Source organism: Typopeltis vanoorti, chromosome 6 (assembly GCF_054136105.1).
Source record: "Typopeltis vanoorti isolate ZY-2024b chromosome 6, IOZ_Tvanoo_1.0, whole genome shotgun sequence".
In the NCBI taxonomy this organism is placed as follows: Eukaryota; Metazoa; Arthropoda; class Arachnida; order Uropygi; family Thelyphonidae; genus Typopeltis; species Typopeltis vanoorti.
This window is the reverse complement of record NC_143554.1, coordinates 64,122,900-64,144,380: the sequence shown is the minus strand read 5'-3', so window position 1 is coordinate 64,144,380 and position 21,481 is coordinate 64,122,900. Positions and strand designations below refer to the sequence as shown.

The window sequence follows — 21,481 nt, the reverse complement described above, 5'->3', positions numbered from 1 at the left end:
AGGCAAGTGATGTGAAGTCATTAGCCTCTATATATACGAGTTGCTCAGTAATGAAATTACTTCACACACAAATCTGTTTGCTTACACTTGGATAAATGATTACACTAAGAATGTAATTTCTTGTAATCTTTAATTCATAGTATAGTGTATCCAAGTGAAAAAACTTTCAACAGTAACTAGTTGTCATCCGAAGGATGACATCTAATTACCGTTTGAAGATTTTATTTGCCAACAAGTATATATTAAAACATAATAATGCAAACTTTGATTATCATCAGAGCACGATCAGCAGGTTTATATTTTTATCCTTGATATTATTAGCCATATTAGTGCTTGATATATCATTACAAATTTATCAGTTGGCAAAAATATATCACTTTAGTTGAGTTTATAGCATATCTGCTTCTCAGCCATTGGACTGGGAGTTTCAATCCATTGTTTATGGACAGGGCTCGACAATGTTCATTCACTTGCAGATAGCGAGTAATTTTTGCTGGTTGGTGAATAGCAGGCTGAAAATAACAATGTTTTTTATTGAATGTTTTTTCACTTGGTTATACTATAAATCAAAGATGCCAAGAAATTATATTCTTTATATGAAAATATTTTTTTATTTATGCTGACCTGGTTAGCATGTCTGCTCTCCAGCCAAGAGGCTGGGGGGGGGGGGGGGGGGGTTCGAATCTCGCCGTGGGCATGGATGTTTGTGATTGTCCTACAAACTTTGTGTGGAAAGGGAATCTGTGACACTACCACTTATTCTAGCAGAAGCATCATTGCCAGAACCATGTGAGGTATGGCAGTGACCATATGGTGTCTACGGATGTCAAATGTGAATTTTTTTTTTATACGGAAATATGACTTCTGCATTACTTCAACCTTAGTTTTACTTCTTGGTCTGGCTCCCACTGATGAGACCTCAATAAAGGTCAAAACTGGTCTGGGTAGTGACCCTTCTCATAATATATAGCATTATACATGTCAATCCATAAGGATATGTGCTTTGCATTTTGAGATACCAAGGCAAGTGATGTGAAGTCATTAGCCTCTATACAGAAGTAATCCAGTCATGAAGTGACTTCACATGCAAACTAAAATTTTATTGCTTACACTTGGATAAAAGATGAAACCAAAATTTCTTAGCATCTTTAATTTATATAGAATATTTTTTTTATTTAATAAAAAAAACTTTCTAAACAAAATATTTTAATAAAGATGCAGCAGCACCACTAATCATTTTATGGAATACCTATTGCCATATTCCAGAGTTTGATTTGTAGTTAGAAAAAATTTTTAAACTTATTGGAACATATCAGTGAAAGAAATGGGGGGGGGGGGGTCTTAGGAAATATTTTTTTTTACATAATTTGTTGAGCCCTACTATGGATTTTTGCAAGTCTTTAGGTGATGGATGGATGGATGAATTTCATTACCAGTGTGACACTGCTATCTTACTTATCAGTGGCTTGAAATTATGCACCAGAGTTTCATGTTTTAGAGAAGGGTTTTAGATTACTAACATTTAGTCCACTAATTTGGTATTGATGTGCTATAGGTTTACAGTTTTTTATGAGTGAGATTCAGAAATATTCATTATGGATAGCTAACTACAAACTTGGAAACCTCACATGGTGATGAGATCACAGAGTTAGGTAACATCACTGTACTGTGTTTTCAGAACTTAAGTGAGTGAGTGAGTTTCTGTGTCAGATAGATTTATTATTAAGAGTGTAGGTTTATATTTGAAATTAAAATAATAAACGAAGTTTTTTTTTTTTTTAGTCTCGTAAAGCTTTGTAGTAGTAGTGGTGATTTTTGACCAATTGCTTTTAGTGTTTCTATGCCACGTTCCACATTTGATTTGTAGTTATAAAATTTTTTAAAACTTCACCAAGAAGCCATGGTATGAAATTTTTGGATGCCAAATTTGCCCATTGGAAGAAAAATATGTTCCCTCTGTATTTCACAAATGAGACATACCATCTATCTACTTTCTCAAGTGCAGCCATATGCTATCATTCTGATAATTTTTCATGTTGCTCCACTAAAATGCAAACCAATGCAATATAGCAAATTTGCTTATATTCTTAAGGGGCACCTCTTTTATAGAAACACTGGTTATTTCTGTGATTAAAAACATAGATGATATATATATTCAGTCATCTACAGGGTGATCATAATTAAAGAGGAGGTGTTCTGAACCCTGTAGCAAAAAAATGTACTGGATGAAATGCAACCAAACTTGGTGTAAGTACACTCTAGAACATGGAGTTTTTATTTACAGAAGATAAAAATAGTACAATTTTCGGGACATTTGGTACTATAAGCATGTGGTTTGGGATTAATTAAAACAGTAATGGCTACAAGGGATACAACAAATCAATTTTCATGTTCATATAACTAAGAGATGTGGTTCAACATGTACTTCTTTCAGATGTCCTAAGAACTGAATTCATTGAATGATATTTTCTATATTCTGTAAAGTGTTTTTGCAACATTCGCTGTACCGGAAATTCAATGTAAGGTGGTGCTCCATCTTGAATGAATATGGTAGAGTCAAAGCATCTTCACTGCTGCAATTGTGAAACAACAAAGTTGCATGGCATCTCTACTAATCCTGTCGGACGAAGCTCTTCGAAAAAGTATGAACCGAAAATAAACAGTGCAGTGAAACCACACTACATCGTGACTTTCAGTGAGTATAAAGGAGTCTGATGGAACACATGGAGGGTATTCGCACCCAAATGTGGCGATTGTGTGAATTAACACCACCATTCGGATAAAAATGTGGCTTATCACTGTGCAAAATCTTCCACAGCAATGCATTATCCACCTCCATTCAAGCTAAGAACGTCAGGGCAAACTGGAATTGAGTGTCCACATTACCACAAAGCAAAACTTGAGTATGGGAGATCTTGTAGGGTAAAAACCTCAGCATATGTTGCAGAAATTTCCACACAGTTGAGTATCGCATGTCCAATTGCCTCAATATTGCCCGAACACTATTGGACCCTTGTGTGTTATTCATTTAGCAGTGAGGCCAGTTGTATAAAGTTGCAACAACTGGCCTCACTGCTAAAGATTCGCTATTTTCAAATCATGAAATCATTTCTTCTGAGATTTGTAATTGCCATTGAATCTTTTCTCCTATTCTTCGAATGCCAGAATTCTCGAAGCACAGCATTAGCATTACCATGTTGTTGATAGCAAAGCTTAATTAGCAAAGCACATTCTGGTAAGGTGAGATCCATAGCTATTCAGTCTTATCAAAATAAAGTGAATCCATTTCAGTTTTTTTTATATTCACCAACTGGTCAGTAGAAACAGTGAGATTATGCAAATAACATGTGATTATGGCACCAATTGTCCCCTGGTGGCAGATTTTGTACTTTTTTTTCTGTAGATCAAAATTTCATCCAGAGTGTATTTACACCAAGTTTGGTTGAATTTCATTAATACATTTTTCACTATAGGGGCTCTGAACGCCTCCTCTTTAATTATGGTCACCCTGTATAAAAAAAAAGGGGTTAACATGAAAGATGTTTTTAGACATACCTTAGAGAAGATCATGTTCTCGACTTGTTGATTTTAAAATTTTTCGGTCAAAATTTTCATAAAACAACATTGGTAGATATAAACTCATAACCTGAACTCTTAAAAGGATAATAACAACTTACAAGACGAATTGAAACTCACAATAATAATAATTTACAAGGAATTTAAAACCTTAAGTAAATTCAAAGAAGGATGGAAATTTTTTACCATAAGGGAATAAAATAAAGATAAAAATATATGGAAAGTTTTTTTTTAAAAAAAAAAAACGGTTCAATGCATACAGTGTGACATAATGAACTTCCATGAAGAATGAACGAACAAAAAATATAAAAATTAATGGAAATTTATTACCATAAGGGAATAAAATAAAGATAAAAATATATGGAAAGTTTTTTTTTAAAAAAAAAAAATGGTTGAATGCATACAGTGTGACATAATGAACTTCCATGAAGAATGAACGAACAAAAAATATAAAAATTACTTAAGTATTAATGACATAGGAGATGATTTTTTAATTGTGAGTGAGCAGGAGGGTAGTTGATAATATAACCTTGATATCAATAAGATGATAGGATTTAATGACATATAACCATGCATCTTAAGGGAATGTTCCAGGGAATTGGCATGCATGTTTAATAAGAGTCTTACAACAGATAAGGCTTAAGGCTATGGCTACAAATTATAGGCCAATCTGTATATCTGGAGTTGTAGTGAAGGTATGAGAGAGGAGAGAGAGAGAGATTGGTGAGAACTAGTATACAGAAATGGGTTGATAACAGCAGTATTCTCTGTGGTTGTCAGCATAGGTTTGTTAAAGGTGGGGGGGGGGGAGGGATTGTGTTTTACTAACTTAGTTATGTACTATAACAAGGTGGCAAACGTTGGACAAGGGAGATTCATATACAGTAGTATACTTGGATTTTACAAAAGATTTTGATAGATTGCCACATGACAAGCTTTGGATAACTCTTCTTAGTTGGATCAGTGACTTACTATCAGATAGGAAGAAAGTTGTATATGGAGGTGCAGTATCCCAAAAGAGGAAAGTCATTAGTAGTGTGCTGAAGGAGCCAGTTTGGGACTATTGCTGTTCAAATTTGTATGTTAATGATACTGGGATGGGTTTAACTGGATGATATGCACCTGTTTCCATGCTAAATTGGAGAAAGCAATGCAGAATCAAGCAGAAGTTATAACCTTGAATAGATTGCATGACTGGACAAGTAAGTAGAACTGCTAATTTAAAGTTGCAAAGTGTAAGAATTTGAAATTTGTTAAGCAATATAAGCATATACCATTTCTATATAAGTATACAGGTGCCACCATAATGCAGTTGGAAGAATAGCAGAACATTGCACTTCAATTGGAAAAGAACTGGGTTCGATTCTCATCATGACAAGGGGAATCCTTATATGGGTTTTTTCAGTTGAAGCTGAGTTAGCCGATCTCATATGGTGGTAGCAAAGCCCCCCCCCCCCCAAGAAACTCTGGTTTTTCATCCCGCATACAGACAAACCAACCTTCAGAATATACACCATTTACAGACAAAAATACTGTTGTTGGTGATAGATGGTGTTGATGGTAGTAGTGTCAAAGTTGGAGAATTACATAGGGAGGGATGAAATGTATTTAGCGAAGTAGTGTAGTGTGCCCTCCCACAGTGAGTCCTTGGACTCCCTGGAAGTGTCATGTAATAACAATAATAACAACAATAATACTGTGGGAAAACTTTAAAGAAGGCAGAGGAGATGAAAGATCTGAGAGTGGTAGTGGACAAGTACCTGAAATTCAGGGGCCACATTGTACAATTTGTGAAGACATCGCATCAGATAATGGCAATTATGTATAGGACCCTGACATGCAGAAATAAAGCAGTTATGATGTCATTGTGTAAGGCCTTGATAAGGCTCATATAGATTATTATGCATAGATTTGGTCACTGGTTTTTCATAGTGAGAAAGAATAGTAGGTGGGGATGGGGAGGAGTTATGATGATTAAGACATAAGCTAGTCAGGGGTTGTTATCAGGTTGACATGGAAGAGATTTTTCACAGAATAGGAGAGGGGAGGGGAGGCAGAACAAGAGGCCATTCCTGGAGACTGGATAAGGAGAGTGTGTGCAAAGGAACAAGGTAAAGGTGTTTTACATGGAGAGTGGTTGGTGAGTGGAATGCAATGCCTAAATGTGTTGTGAATGTGAATACATTGAATCAGTGTAAGGCATGGTTGGATTAGCTTTATATGTGATAGTGCGCACCTCCGACAATGAGTCTCTGACTGCACATGGAGGTCAGATGTTAATAATAATAATAAATGACAAATTCTGAAAGCAGAAAGTTTGTATGTGCAGTTACTAGGCATACACACTCTTTTTTTTTTTTTAGCAGTGTGCATTCTCTGGCCTTATAACATCCTGGGCACTTTTTTTTTCTGTTATTTTGCTGATTGGAGATGTACAAAGTAGCAGAAGATTAGGTGTGATGATCATATTTATTCAAGTTAAGAGAGCTGAAAATTACCTCACAAGCTTCTTTAAACTTTCTACTGTAACAGATCTTGGTTTGGTGTAATAGCTGGGTTTCTTGCCACTCAATTCTGTGGTCAATAGTATCAATGGCATGGTCAGAAAGACATGATTTTCCAGAATTTGGAGCATTTGGAGGAGAAATTCCAATGTAGAGACTGTAACACATACAATAGCTTATGTAAACTTCTGGGTAGGATAACTGTGGAAGAAGATCTTACAAAAAACTGAAGAAATTCCTTAGTGTTGAAAGGGTAATGGAATTGAAAGTCACTTTTATTGTGCTTTTATAATATCTTCCCTAGTTTTTTTTTTTTCTCCCCCTGAAATTCCTTTGTTGTATGGAATGGTTACAGTCAGTAACCATTCCTTTTTGGATAAGTTGTTATGCAAGATTTTGTTGTTGATGAAAGTTGTTTTGATGACATTTGATAATGATGATGATAATAACCTTATAATGCAGCATTATTATTACTGATATATTTTGCATGATAGTTTAATATTTATGGCTGATGCACTCAAATAGTGATTTGATGAGACATTTGATAAGTAATTAGCACTGTTGAATACATTAATGAGGTTTAAATGGAGATGGATGCACAATATATGATCCTCTCACGTAGGATCATCTAGCCTCTCCTCCCCAATCCAACTCACCTCCATGTGGTGAACCCTTGACCCTGAGCAACCAAGTGGAAGCTTGGTCAGGTACAAACAAGAAAAAGAAGGTTGAAGGCCCTAAGGAGGAAGTCCCACCACCAAACTAGGCTGTGGATGGCTGTAACCAACCCAGCTGAATCTTTTCTTCTCCAGATTTTCAGGAAAGAAGTAACTAGACTGTCACTTTAGAAAAAGACTGACAGGTCAATAGATATTATTATTATTATTATTATTATTATTAAACAAGACCTCATGGAGTCAAAGACTCATCTAGGAGGTCCTTTTATCTCACACACATCTCATCATACCGTGTCTTAAACACATTTAAACTTCTTGCAGACACCACACTCTCAGGCAAGGCATTCCAATCACTCACAACTCTGCACGAAAAAAATCTGCCTCTCACTCCCCTACTCACACCCTCTTTATACAGTTTCCAGGGATGACCTCTGGTTCTTCCCTGATCTCCCACTATTCTCTGTAGAACTTCTCCACCATTGATCCTATAACAACCCCTTACCAACTTGTAGGTCTCTATCATATCTCCCCTCTTCCTTCTCTCTACTAGACTCTGCAAATTACATCTTGGAAGAAAGAGCAAAAAGGAAGAAAGAGCAAAAGAAGCAATGATTTTTATTCACAAATCAGTCAAACCAAAAATCACACGTTACAAATACTGGAGCAAATGATTGTAGAACTAGAATTACAAATAAGTCATGGCTTCCTGACTATTATTGGTGTCTATGCCCCCCCCAGAGAAAGGAAGACAGTGCTTTTATTCAGATTTATGAAAAATAAAAGATAAAATAAACTCAAATGATTACCTATTAATTACCTATTAATGAGAGATTTCAGTGTTAGAGGAGGGAACGTTCCACTTGGTACAAATATAGGAACAAATGGTGAAACTACATGCAATAGAAACAGATATGTACTTAGGATTTTTCCACATATAATAATTTAAAAATTACTACTCCTTCCCCCCCCCCCAAACATAAAGATTGCCATAAATTCACTTGGGAACAAGAAATCTAAAAAGTATAAGAGACTATATAGAATAGCTAACAGGAAAACAGCAAATATGATACTAAACTGGCAGGTATTTAAAAGTGCAGAAATAGAATCTGATCATTATCTATTACAAGGAAAATTAAGAATATCCCACGATGGTTTAAAATTAACCAAATCAATGCAAAGAGAAGTCATAGGAATCTTTTAGAGTTCAACTCTTGGATAATAAAAGTATTAACTACCTTTATTTGCAAAAAAATAAATAACAAACTAGAGCAAATAAAAGAAATGATGATACAGAGATATAATGGAATAATTTAAAAAACATTAATTAATGCAGCAACACAATTCTTTGGGACAAAAAGTAAATGGAAAAGGAGAAGGGAACAAGAATCTGGGATGAAAATACTGAAGCAATAATCAAAGGCAAGAAAGATGCACATAAACAATGGATAAACACAAAATTACTAGAAGCAGAAATTAATTATAAATACAAAAGAACAACAGCAAAGAAAAGCATGCCAGAAAAATAACAGAGAAACATAGGATCACATCATAGCAAAATTAGAAAGAGATCTTACAGTGAAGAGACCAAATTCATACAAAATTCTAAGAAATATGAATAAGGAGGTAAAAGAAAGGAAAACTTCACACAATCAAAGAGAAAACCTGGCTGGACTTCTTCCAAAAATATGACAAGATAGTAATGAAACTAAAACTGATATAATGCTCAATTCTAACTATGCAATGGAAGAAATAACATTACAATAAATCTAACAAGCAATACAACAAAGTAAATCAGAAAAATCTCCTGAAGAATATGGAATAAATATAGAACTTATTAAATATGCAGAAATCCTGTTCGTCAAATGACTTAAAATTATTTACCAATATCTGTAGCAAGGAAGTGCAACTGTGTGCAAAAGTTCAGAGGAATAAGTCTCCTAAATACTGGTTATAAATTATATGCACGAAAATTAACTTCAAAACTTAAATCATATGTAGAAGATAAATTTTGTAAGGAACAAAATGGTTTCCAAAAAAAGGACAATCACATATTCATGTAGACAGTATGGACAAAGGAGAATAGATGTCAAGTTTAATGTGGCAAAGTGTAAGGTTATGCATTTTAGGGTGAAAAGATTACCAGCTTTATAAAACAATTGATGGAACTATACTCCAGGAAATTGACAAATACTGTGCAAAAATCCAGAGATTTGGGAGTTCAAGTTTAGAGGGCACATAGCAAAAGTGATAAAGCAGCTCATCACATTACTTGTTTACTGAAGAATACTTTGATGATCAGAGACAAGCAGATTATTATTCCTCTTTACTAAGTCTCGATAAGACTCCATCTTAACTACTGCATTAAGATCTCTTTCTAATTTTGCTATGATGTGATCCTATGTTTCTCTGTTATTTTTCTGGCATGCTTTTCTTTGCTGTTGTTCTTTTGTATTTATAATTAAATTCTGCTTCTAGTGATTTTGTGTTTATCCATTGTTTATATGAGTCTTTCTTGCCTTTTCTTGCATGTGAATCTGATCACCTGGGTTTCTTGGCAATGAGGAACCGATCAAAAAAAGGCTTAGAAAAAGTTCCTCTAGTCAGCGACTAGAATTGAACTCACGATGCTCTTTCTTCTGGCAGTTTAGTGCTGAGGAGTGAAAACACCACTACCACTGAGCTACACAGGCACTTGGTCATCCCTGACCAAGTGCCTGTGTAGCTCAGTGGAGGACCAAGGAAAGATAGAATGAGACCAGAACAGACCACTAAGCCCTAAATCCCTGAAGGGATGAAATTGATAATAAATATGTTAATATTTTTTAATTCATATACACCAAAGGAGAGAGAAAAAAATAAAAATATTCAGAGGAAATACAAGGAAAATGTTATGAATGTGAAGAAGAGCAAGCCACCTATTCAAAGCTGAGAATTTAGGAAGTTTATTTATCTGTATTAGTTGATACTGCAGTATATGGCATAAATGTTATCATTTAGGGTTGGATTTTTTCCGAGTACACTGGGTTTCTACTCAAAACTTGAAGACAACCTAGAATGCATTTTAAAGCAACTAAGCGTTAATGCTATTGCCACTCCTGAGGGACACAGATTTCCAGTTCCATTGTCCCTTGTATATTAGGCTTAATGGCCTGTTAATGGAAAGTGACTTGGCTTCTCTGAAACCTAATTAATGCACTAACAGAGAGATTAATCCTATCTGCATAGTGTATTATAGCTGTCAATTTGTGTGTGTGTGTGTGTTCATTTGTTCTTCTGGTCAGATTGCCTGATTAGGAGGATGGAAAAACCCAAGTATCCTGAAGTAAAATCCTGAAAACCTATACAAGACTGGACTGGTTAACTCATGTTCAGCTGAAAAGCCCTGATAAAAGGTTCTTTGTGTCATAGATGGGATTCAAAACAAGGTTTTTTCAGCCAAAGGGCAGGGCATGCAAAACTGACTGAGCTATGGAGGCTCAGGTCCTTCAATAGTAAGATGAAATAAAACATTATTATTATTAAACAAGACCTCATGGAGTCAAAGACTCATCTGGGAATACTGTGCAAAAATCCAGAGATTTGGGAGTTCAAGTTTAGAGGGCACATAGCAAAAGTGATAAAGCAGCTCATCACATGAAAAGAAAAAGAAACATGAAAGAAGAAGACAGGAGATAATTTGTTAAATACAAGGGCCCAAATTCTGACAAAACAGCAGTCCTGTGTCAGATTAGAAATCTGATATTGCATGAACATTTCTGTGAATTGTCCTACTTCTTGTCTATTATACAGATAATGCAGATTACCTACATGTTCATAAAGTGAAAACTTAAGAGAGGGTCATATTAAAATAGGGTATATAAAATAACTCATAATGTATTTTTTTTATAATGGTAGAAAGACAGGCATTTGTTATGAAAATTTCATGCACAAAAAGCTAGAAACTTACAGCACTTTTACAAAATAGATGAGGGAATCTTGCTCTATACACCAAACAAGACAACTTATGAAGATGCTTTCAATAGACAGATCAGTGATTTTTATAAACATTCATCCACAGGAGGATTCAAATTCACAGCCTGTTGATTGCAAAACACTGACAAAATCCATTTGGCCACCCAGGCTGGCAACATATCATGCAATACACTCAACATCAACAGGATATGGATACCTGCAAAGGAATTTGACAGAAAGCCGCATTGGACTCTATTACATAAATTGGAATAAACAGAGATGGATATGAAGGTGGTGATATGGATAAGAAGGTGAGTCATGAACAAACATTAGATAGTAGTTTATGGAAGAGTTTTTCCAGGAGAGAGCAATGACTATTGCTGTGCCGCAGGGGTCTGTACTTGGGTTGCTCATATTTAGTTTCTACATTAATGATATAGCAAGTATTCAGTTGTTTTCTGATGATGCAAAACTAGTGTGTCAGTTATGTAGTGGTGTACAGCAGATCTTGCAGAATAACTTAAATAGCTCAACTGTGTGAGCAAAGGAGAATAGTTACCAATTTAATGTAACAATGTGTAAGGTTAAGAAATTTTGGGATGAAAAAATTATCAGTTGTGTACGACATTGATGGAACTGAAATGCAAGAAATTCATGAAGCTAGGGATTTGAGGTATGATAGTAGATTGGGTGTTGAAATTCAGCGGGTATACTGCAAAAAATGCTTAAAAGGTACCTGTGGTATAACTATAAAACAAAATTCCACAATAATCACAGTAATAAACTTTAATGGAAATATGAATATTTCTTGCTGAAAATAATAGTATGTAATCAGTATGTAAACACAACCAGCAAATCAAAGGAGAATGGGACCCTTTGGCAACTCGTATAGGTAAATATGACTTCTCCATTGCTTCCACCTTAGTATCATCACCTCTGGGTCTAGCTCCCACTGACAAGACCTCAATAAAGGTCGAAACTGGTCTGGGTAGTGGCCCTTCCCTTAATGCATAGCATTATACATGTCTACAAGGAGATGTGCTTTGCATTATGGGAGATACTAAGACAAGGAATGAAGACAGCTTAGTCCACCTTTACCACAAGTTGCCTTTGTCCACAAACTTTGTTTGCTTACACTTTGATAAAGGATTAAACTAAATTTATTATAGTCTAACAAAGTGGAAAAAAACTTTCAACACCTTTCTCTAAATCCAGAGTAATTTAATAATAAGGTGAGACACCTTTTGGCAACTCGTATAGGTAAATATGACTTCTCTATTGCTTTCACCTTAGTACCACCACCACCTCTGGGTCTGACTCCCATTGATGAGACCTCAATAAAGGTTGAAACTGGTCTAGTAGTGGCCCTTCCCTTAATACATAGCCTTATACATGTCCACAAGGAGATGTGCTTTGCATTATGGGATATGCTAAGAGAAGGAGTGATGAGAGCTTGGTCCACCTTTACCACGAATTGCCTCAGTCTTGAAGATACTTCAGGCGCAAACTTTGTTTGCTTACACTTGGATAAAGGATGGATATATATATATATATATATTATATATATATTATATACACAACACTCTGTGCCAATTAAAAATGGCTGCTGTATGTTAGAAATTAATATTAATAAATAATAATATTGAACTATTTTTGATGTTTACATAAAATAAGAACTCCCAAACTTTTGAGGGAGAGAGAGAGAAAATCATGATGATTCAGGTTAGGCCAATATAAAAGGGCTTCACAACTTTCTTTGAAAAGCAGTTCTTATTTAAAATTGCTTCTATGGAGTAGATGAGCTTCATCCCACAAGATAATGTATTTAGTGTCAATACTATGCTGTGCTAGACTATCCTGTGAGATGAAGTTCATCTTCTCCATAGAAGCAGTTTTAAATATGAATGCCTTTTCAAAGAAAGCTGCAAAGCCCTTTTACTTTGGCCTAACCTGAATCATAATGATTGGCGCTCTCTCTCTCTCTCTCTCTCTCTCTCTCTCCCCCCCTCCCCCAAAAAAAAGTTTGGGAGAGTCTCGTTTTATGTAAACATTAAAAATAGTTTTAATATTATTTATTAATTACAAAGATAATAAGCCAAAAGGCTATTTTACCGGCGAATTTGTTAATTAAGAGGGAGATGTTAAATCCCGTTTTATTTTATAGCCAGGTACGAAACTGGGGTCGAAATCCATCGCCATCCATAGTTTCAATGCCGAAAAAACTATCGGCGGAACCAAGTGTAATTGATCACTTGGATAGTACAACACCAGGGCAACTCCATACAAAGGTGGAGCAAGATCCCTCACTAAGTTTAATATTCTTTCATAATGTAAAACCCAGACTGGTTTCAACCTTTTTTTTTGAGGTCTCATCAGTGAGTAGGTAGACCTGGAATATCAAGGCTTTAAGTAAACAGAAACTTACATACCTCTACTATCGAATTGCCAAAGTGGTGTATTATATATTGTCAAATATTGTTAACTACAAAGATAATAAGCCAAAAGGCTATTTTACCAGCGAATTTGTTAATTAAGAGGGAGATGTTAAATCCCGTTTTATTTTATAGCTGGGTACAAAACTAGGGTCGAAATCCATCGCCATCCATACAGTTTCAATGCCGACAAAAACTATCGGCAGAACCAAGTGTAAATGATCACTTGGATAGTACAACACCAGGGCAACTCCATGCAAGGGTGGAGCAAGCTCCCTCACTAACTTTAACATTCTTTCATAATGTAAAACCCAGCTCCTAAGAGATGCATATATATTGTCGATGTATATGTATATAGTGTAGATGTGTATATATATATATATTGTCACCACACTCCACCTTTGCATGGAGTTGCCCTGGTGTTGTACTATCCAAGTGATCATTTACACTTGGTTCCGCCGATAGTTTTTTTCAGCATTGAAACTGTATGGATGGCGATGGATTTCGACCCTAGTTTCGTACCCGGCTATAAAATAAAACGGGATTTAACATCTCCCTCTTAATTATTTATTAATATATATACCTGAAACCTCAAAACAAGCTCTGGTCTGGCACAGCATAGTATTGACACTAAACACAGTATCCTCTGAGATGAAGTTCATCTTCACCATAGAAACAGTTTTATATATGAATGCCTTTTCAAAGAAAGCTGTGAAGCCCATTTAGAATGACCTAACCTGAAATATATTATTATTAACCAAGACCCCATGGAGTCAAAGACTCATCTAGGAGATCCTTTTATCACACACACACACAGCTCATTATACCGTGCTTTAAACACACTCAAATTCTCTGCAGACACCACACTCTCAGGCAGGGAATTCCAATCATTCACAACTCTGCATGAAAAAACCTGCTTCTCACTTCCCCTACTCACACCCTCTTTATACAGTTTCCAGGGGATGACTTCTGGTTCTCCCCTGATCTCCCACTATTTTCTGTAGAACCTCTCCAGCATTGATCTTATAACAACCCCTTACTAATGTGTAGATCTCTATCAAATCTCCCCTCTTCTTCCTGCCTACCAGACTCTGCTGGTGGACAGGAGGTTGCAAGTTGCATCTTCTCAATCTTTCCTCATACCCGACATTCCAGAGGTTAGAAACTACCTTAGTCAGTCGCCTCTGGACCCCCTTCAACCAAATCTTGGCACAATAGTCCATGTGTGGCCTAATCAAAGCCTTAGACAATGGAACAAGAATCTCCTTTCTACAAATCAGCATCCTCTGCATCATTCCCAGAAGCCTTTGTGTTGTCTTGACAATTTTGGCTATGTGTCCCCTAAATTTCAGATCCTTATCCACTATCACCCCCCAGATCTCTTATTTCCTCCACTTCCGACAATATATCCTCACCAAGCATAAATTCTGCATCCCATTTTTGTTTTTCAAATGTGAAAACTTTACATTAGTCTAGGTCTACCTACTCGCTGATGAGACCTCAATAAAGGTCGAAACCGGTCTGGGTAGTGACCTTCCCTATAATGAATAACATCATACATCTCCTAGGAGATGTGTTTTTACATTATGGGAAATACTGGATAGTGATTAGAACTTTACCTACCTTTGCTACGAGTTGCCCTTGTATTGAACCATGTGTTTAGCTTATGCTAGGATTCACCGAAACTTTTATAGTTTGCTATATTCGGCATGAAATTTCACAAAACTCTTAGATTTCTATCTTTGAGTTTCTTATTCGGCTTTGAAATAATGTGGAATTTAATATCCCCTTAATTTAAATAATTTTACATCACCGAAGCCTTTTGGCTCTTTATTTCAGTTAAAACCTTACATTTTGCAACATTGAACTCACATCCCCATTCCCGTGCCCAATCACTCAATTTATTCAAGTCTTCTTGTAAGGCCACAACATCTCTACTCTTCATGGCTTGTCCCAACTTTGCATCATCTGCAAACAACTGAATATCTCCATCCAAATCTTCACATATCATTAATATACAAGTTAAACAGCAATGGCCCTAAAACAGACCCCTGAGGCACACCACTAGTAACTTTCCTGGATATCGCTTCCTCCATACACAACTCGTTGATACCTATCAGATAGCCAGTCTCCAATCCAATGCACCAATCTAATATCCAATATATCTAATCCCCTCTCTATCTCCAAAAAGTCGGGAAGATTATCATTTTATGCAAACATCAAAAATAGTTTTAATATTATTTACTAATATCAATTTCTAGCATGGAACAACTGTTTTTAATTGTTGGAAGTTTTTTCCACTTGGTTATACTATAAATTAAAGATACCAAGAAATTATATACTTGGTTTATTCCAAGTTTAAGCAAACAAGTTTGTGCCTAAAGTATTTTCAGGACTGGGACAACTACAAGTATCCCTTGATTAATGCAATTACAGTAGTATCTCGCTAATCCGAACCTCTTTAGTCCTAACCCTCCAGTAATCCGAACTGTGGTTTGAAAGGAAAAAAAAAGTTTTTATTACGTATTATTATTTTGTGTACAATTCTTTTTATTTAATAATCATTATTTTAACTATTATTATTTATTTTATTATTATTACAGTACAGTATTTTTTTTCATACTGTCGATTGTACGGTCATACTGTAGGTCTATTTTTTCATGACGCTCGACAGCGGTGTATTTTGTACTTTGAAGTGGCCTTCTAGAATTTCTGAAGATAACTATGGTGATACACAAAAAGCGGAAATTCAAAACGTGCATAATTTGGTTAGAATTATAAATCCAAACGTTGAAATTTCACAAACAGATGTTACGGAATGGATCAGAGGTAGAACCGAAAGTGAATTCGAAATCAAATCAGATGATGAAATTGTAAATATGACGCTACAGAATGAATTAGCAGACGATGATGACGATAAAGAATTCGAAGAAAAAAAAGTAAAACATGAAGCAGTTGACATTTTTAATATGTTTATAGTAAGCAGAATGATACACCATTCCACAAAATTTTATTGCTAATGCAGCTCGAGAAGAAGCATTCGAAAAAAAGTTTAGCTTCCAAGAAGCAAAAGAAAATCAGTAACTTTTTTTACAAAGAAATTAAAAAAAAATATTTTTTTTGTGTTATTTTGTGAAACATTTTTTTTGTGTGTTGTTTACAAGAAAGTGATATTTTTTACGCAAATTAAGTTATGTACTGAACTATGCAATTTTATTAAATCAGAATCCTCAACAATCCAGATACTTACAAACTAAATTTTTTATTAAAATAAACTTGTGTACTGTATTATTTTTTAAGTTTCATATTACAGGACAGTAGCATTTTTTCTATCAGTTAATTCATTTATTTACAGAATTAAATTGATGTATCATTAGAATCCGATTATTTTTGTCTTAAACGCTAGTTATTGTTGCCTCTTAGGGGAAAATTCACTAATCCGAACTTTTCGCTAATCCGAACGAGCTCGGTTTTTATTAGTTCGGATTAGTGAGATACCACTGTAATTAATCCCTCGATATTACTGCATATATCAAAATCATGTTAATCAAATATAATAATCAAATAATCAATAGTAAAATTATAATTCGTCCATGATTGATTACTGTATTAATGATTAATTTTATATGGTACCCTTTTAGGAAAGATAAAAAATGAATGCAAAGTAAATGTTTAATAAATGCTTGAACCTACATTAGTTATTGCAATTTTTTTATCAAAAAAAATTACCAAGGGTCGTTTGAACAGTTTTAGTTTTTTTCTTATCAGAATGAATTCTACAATAACAAGCAGAATAACTCTCCAGCACGGCTGTGGGAGGAATGACATCATGCTGATGCCTCGAGGCTTTCATGTTTTTGTGTGGTAAATTTAAAGGCGCATTAATTAAAAGTCTTGCCACGTGTATATCAAGGGGCTGTCACAATGAATTTTGCTGCATTAATCAAATCCCGCTTTAAGCAAGGGATACCTGTAATATATAGAAGCTGATGACTTCACTAACTTGCCTTAGTATCCCATGATGCAAAGCACATATCCTTACCAGTATGTACAATGCTATGTATTATGGGAAGGGTCACTACCCAGACTGGTTTTGACCTTTATTCAGGTCTCATCAGGTCTGGTTCCCACTGATGAGACCTGAATAAAGGTCAAAACTGGTCTGGGTAGTAGCCTTTCCCATGATGCATAGCACTATGGGAAAGGTTTCAAATGATGAAATTTTTCGTTAAATGAAGGCAGGGAGAGAACATGGGGGGCATCCATGGAAGTTAAGGTTGTTCTCAGTCAAGAAAGGGTTAAGAGCTAGGTTTCTCTACCAGAGAGCAGTGAGTGAGTGGAATAATTTGCCCCTATGGGTAGTATGTGCATCTAGTGTAAATGAATTTAAGGGAAGGTATGATAGCTGGGCTGAGTAATTTACAGCCTCTCGATGATTCCTTGACTCCCTGGAAGTCTCAGATAATAATAATAATAATTATACATAGACCTGATGAGACCTGAATAGTGATCCTTCCATAATGCATAGCATTATACAAACCCATAAGGATATGTGCTTTGCATTATGGGATACTAAGGCAAATGATGTGAAGTCATCAGCTTCCATATATACGAGTTGCCCCAGTCCTGAAAATATGTCAGGTGCAAACTTGTTTGCCTACACGTGGATAATGGATTAAACCAAGTATATAATTTCATGGTATCTTTAATTCATGTTTTTAATTGTAAACCAATTGTTGCATGTGCCTTGTATTGCTTGTTCTTTGATTTGCTTATTGTTTCTATGCACTAATGATGTACTATTATTTTAAGTACGAAATATTCGTACTTTCATTCAAGTTTATTACTGTGGTTATCGTGTAATTTTTTTTGTTTTGTTTTATACTGGAAGAAAGTGACAAACAGTTCATATGATTACCTGGTTATTAAAGAATAGAATGATAAGTAGATAAGGAAGTTATTATACCTCTTTATGTGAGTGTGATATGCCACATCTAGATTACACAGCTAGTAATAACCTGAGTTTCATGAAGATGAGAAACAGGTGGAGATGATCCAATGGCAAGTTACTAAGATGGTGAAATATCTATGAAATGATCCTTGAGTATAGATAAAAAAAAAAATTGAGAGTTTGAAAAACTGGTAGATAGGCTGAAAGTGGGAGAGGGAAGATTATGAGAAAGATATGTAACTTATAATGCTGTGATACTCACAACAGCAACTTATTTGTAATTTTTAAAAGACTGATGTAGAAATATTTTCAGTATGGGATTGGGAGGGGGGGGTACAAGGTACAATCTCAAAAAATAGAGTAAGAATGTGATTAGGAAGGTAGGCAAGGCCTAGACTTTTTGGTCAGAAAGTGGTGAATGAATTTCCAGAGTCATTTGTTACTGCCTTGTCAGAAAATGAGTTCAAAGAGAAGTATGGCAGATATTGTGTGAATGATGGATACTAGTTAGTGAAATGTTTAGTGGGCCCTCTTGCAATGGGTCTTTGGACTCAGTGGAAATGTCTGCATAATAATAATAATATTTCCAACTACTTTACTATACTACAAATAGGCTCATTTAAATAATTTACAAACAATATACTAAATATTTACTATAGTCAACTGTCCTAGTCCCTCTAGCCAAGTATGATTCAAATTTGGATCAGTTGGAAACAGCCTAATAGGATTACGATCACCATGGCGATAAATCTGTAAAATAAAAGCAATAATTTGATTTTAAAGAGCATAAAAATATATAATTTCATAATAAAAAAATTATGGTTGAATAATAAGTATAGTCTTCCTCACCTGTATATAATACATTATAAGTTTTAATGGAATAAATGTTATTTGTTATTATATGCTATCCAATCGTTTTTGACTCTTGGTGATCTTGTGAACACAGGCTCTCCATCCCACTCAGCCTCTTGTCCTTTCTTTCAGCAATTGTAAGTTCAAGTTAGTAAGTTCTTTTATGTTGGAAGTTTTTTTCACTTGGTTAGACTATAATAAATTTATTTTAATCCTTTATCCAAGTGTAAGCAAACAAAGTTTGTGCTTGAAGTATCTTTGAAGTTCTTTTATGTTGTCCAGAGAAGATTGGGGAAAATTGAGGGAATGAAAAGAAGAGGAAGACTACAAAAGAGTTCGACTTCCTCTTCTTTTCATTCCCTCAATCTTCCCCAACATAACTGCCTGTTTCAATGATTCATCAACTCACATAATATGACCAGAGTACATCAACTTCTGTTTAGCGATCATCACTTCCAAGGAGCATTCTGTTTTTATACTCTCTAAAACTTTCTTACTGGTCATTCTTACAGTCCATGAGATTCTTAAGTCTCCTCCACACCCATAATTCAAATGAATCAATTTGCTTTCTCTTCTTAATAATCCAGCTTTCACATCCATGTGTCACTATTGGAAATACCATTGCTTTGACAATTCTAACTTTCATGGCCTTAAACACCTCATCTTTCATAATTTTTGTCAGGTTTAGCATAGCTTTTTTTTTCATGACTATCTTTCTTTTACTTTCATCTTCACATTTACCATAATTTCTGATTCTGAACCTCAGTAAATCATAACTTTCAGTGATTTCTATTTTATCTCTCTCTATTATAAATTTGTTTAAATTGCCAGAAGCCATCACTTTTGTTTTGCTGATAATTAAATTAAGCCTGGTATTGTTACTTTCCCTCTTAACAAATAGCATTAACCACTACAGATCTTCCTTGGTTTCTGATATGAGGATTGTATCATCTGCATATCTCAAATTATTTATTTTTCTGCCATCATCATCATCATCATCATCAAATTCCTGACATGTACCCTTAAGGAGTACACAGGACATTATGATAGTATTACATGAAAAACTTACGTCATTACTAACTTCCTATTTTTCTGCCATCGATCTTAATTTCAGCTGAATCTTTGTCTAAGTTAGTTATTCTCATAATATATTCATTATAAATATTAAAAATAGAAGGTGACAGTATACAACCCTGCTGCACCCCTTTTTTCAATTGAACACTGTCAGTTTCTCCAAAGACTGTTTTTACTGAAGCTTCTTGGTTGTCATACAGCTCTCTTATCAAGAGAATCAGATGTTCAGGTATTCTTATTGATCTCATTACAATCCATAGTCTGCTTTGATCCATGCAATCAAAAGATTTCTTATAATCACCTTCTCTTGTTCTTTCTTGTTCAAATTTTCTTGTTTGCTATTTGGTCTCTAGTTCCGCTATCTCTCCTAAAGCTCACCTGTTCTTGTGGCATTCTCTATTCATACATGGCTCCAACCTGTGTTGTATCACTTTCGGCATAACTTTACTTGCATGTGAAATTAAAGTAATGATTCTATAATTCTCACAATCTCTGGGATTTTTTTAAATTTTTTTAATTTTATTTATTTTTTTTAACTGGGATGAATACCGACGTTTTTCCAATCTCTAGACCAGTATATTTTCTTCCTAACCTGTTGACAAATTTTAGTCAACATATTCACTACTTCATATTCCAACTGCTATCAATAATTCCACTGACACTCCATCAGCTCCAGGAGCTTTTCCTTTTGGCAGCTGTTCCATTGCTGATATCATTTTATTTTTCATTATCATTGGTTCCTCAGCAAATTCTCTCCTTTCAAATTCTCCTTCAATATTATTATCTTTCTTGTACAAATCCTCTACATACTCCTTTCATCTTTTTTTCACTACTTTTTCTTCCATCAGACATTTACCTGAATTACTTTTTAGAACTTGTAATCTAGGGATAAACTTCCCTGTAACATCATTTATTTTTCTAAACAGATCTCTGGTTCTATCCATAATGTTGCTTTCTTCAATTTCCTTGCACCTTTTGTTTCAGTGTTTTTTCCTTATCTTTCTATCATATCTCTGGAAATCTGCACTCAGTTGTCTAACCCTTTCCTTGTTTCTGAAGATTCATTTTTCTTCTTTTCTCTACTATTTGAATAGCTTCTTCTGGCAATCATTTACAATCTTTCTTTCTTGTTGCTTTATATTTTACACTTCTTTCCATCCTTTTTTTCACTGCTTCTTCTTCCATCAGCCATTTTCCTGAATTACTTTTTGCTGCTTCTATGACTGTACATTTTGTTTCTTTTGATAGTTCTAATTCTCTTCCTGTCTTCTCCAAACTTTTTAATTTCTTTCCGACTTCTGTTTTAAATGCTTCATTTATATGATTTAAAAGCAAATCTGATACTGTCCTTTTATTTCTTCTTAGCCCTTAATGTAAATTTAACTTCATCTATCAATAATTCATGATCTGTCAAACAGTCTGCACCAGGTAGTGTTTTTGCAGCTTGGATAATACTTCACACTG

At 34.8% G+C, this 21,481-nt stretch overlaps 1 protein-coding gene across 2 annotated transcripts in view; it reads right to left on the bottom strand.

Moving 5' to 3' along the window:
- Nucleotides 1-21,481, bottom strand: part of LOC150105499 (prostatic acid phosphatase-like) — a 381,909-nt gene that overhangs the window by 338,545 nt on the left and 21,883 nt on the right. For both annotated transcript variants that reach the window (XM_090394218.1, XM_090394219.1), the window contains exon 2: nt 18,746-18,841. In XM_090394218.1, the coding sequence (XP_090250344.1) occupies nt 18,746-18,841 (96 nt within the window). The remainder of the gene's footprint in view (nt 1-18,745; nt 18,842-21,481) is intronic.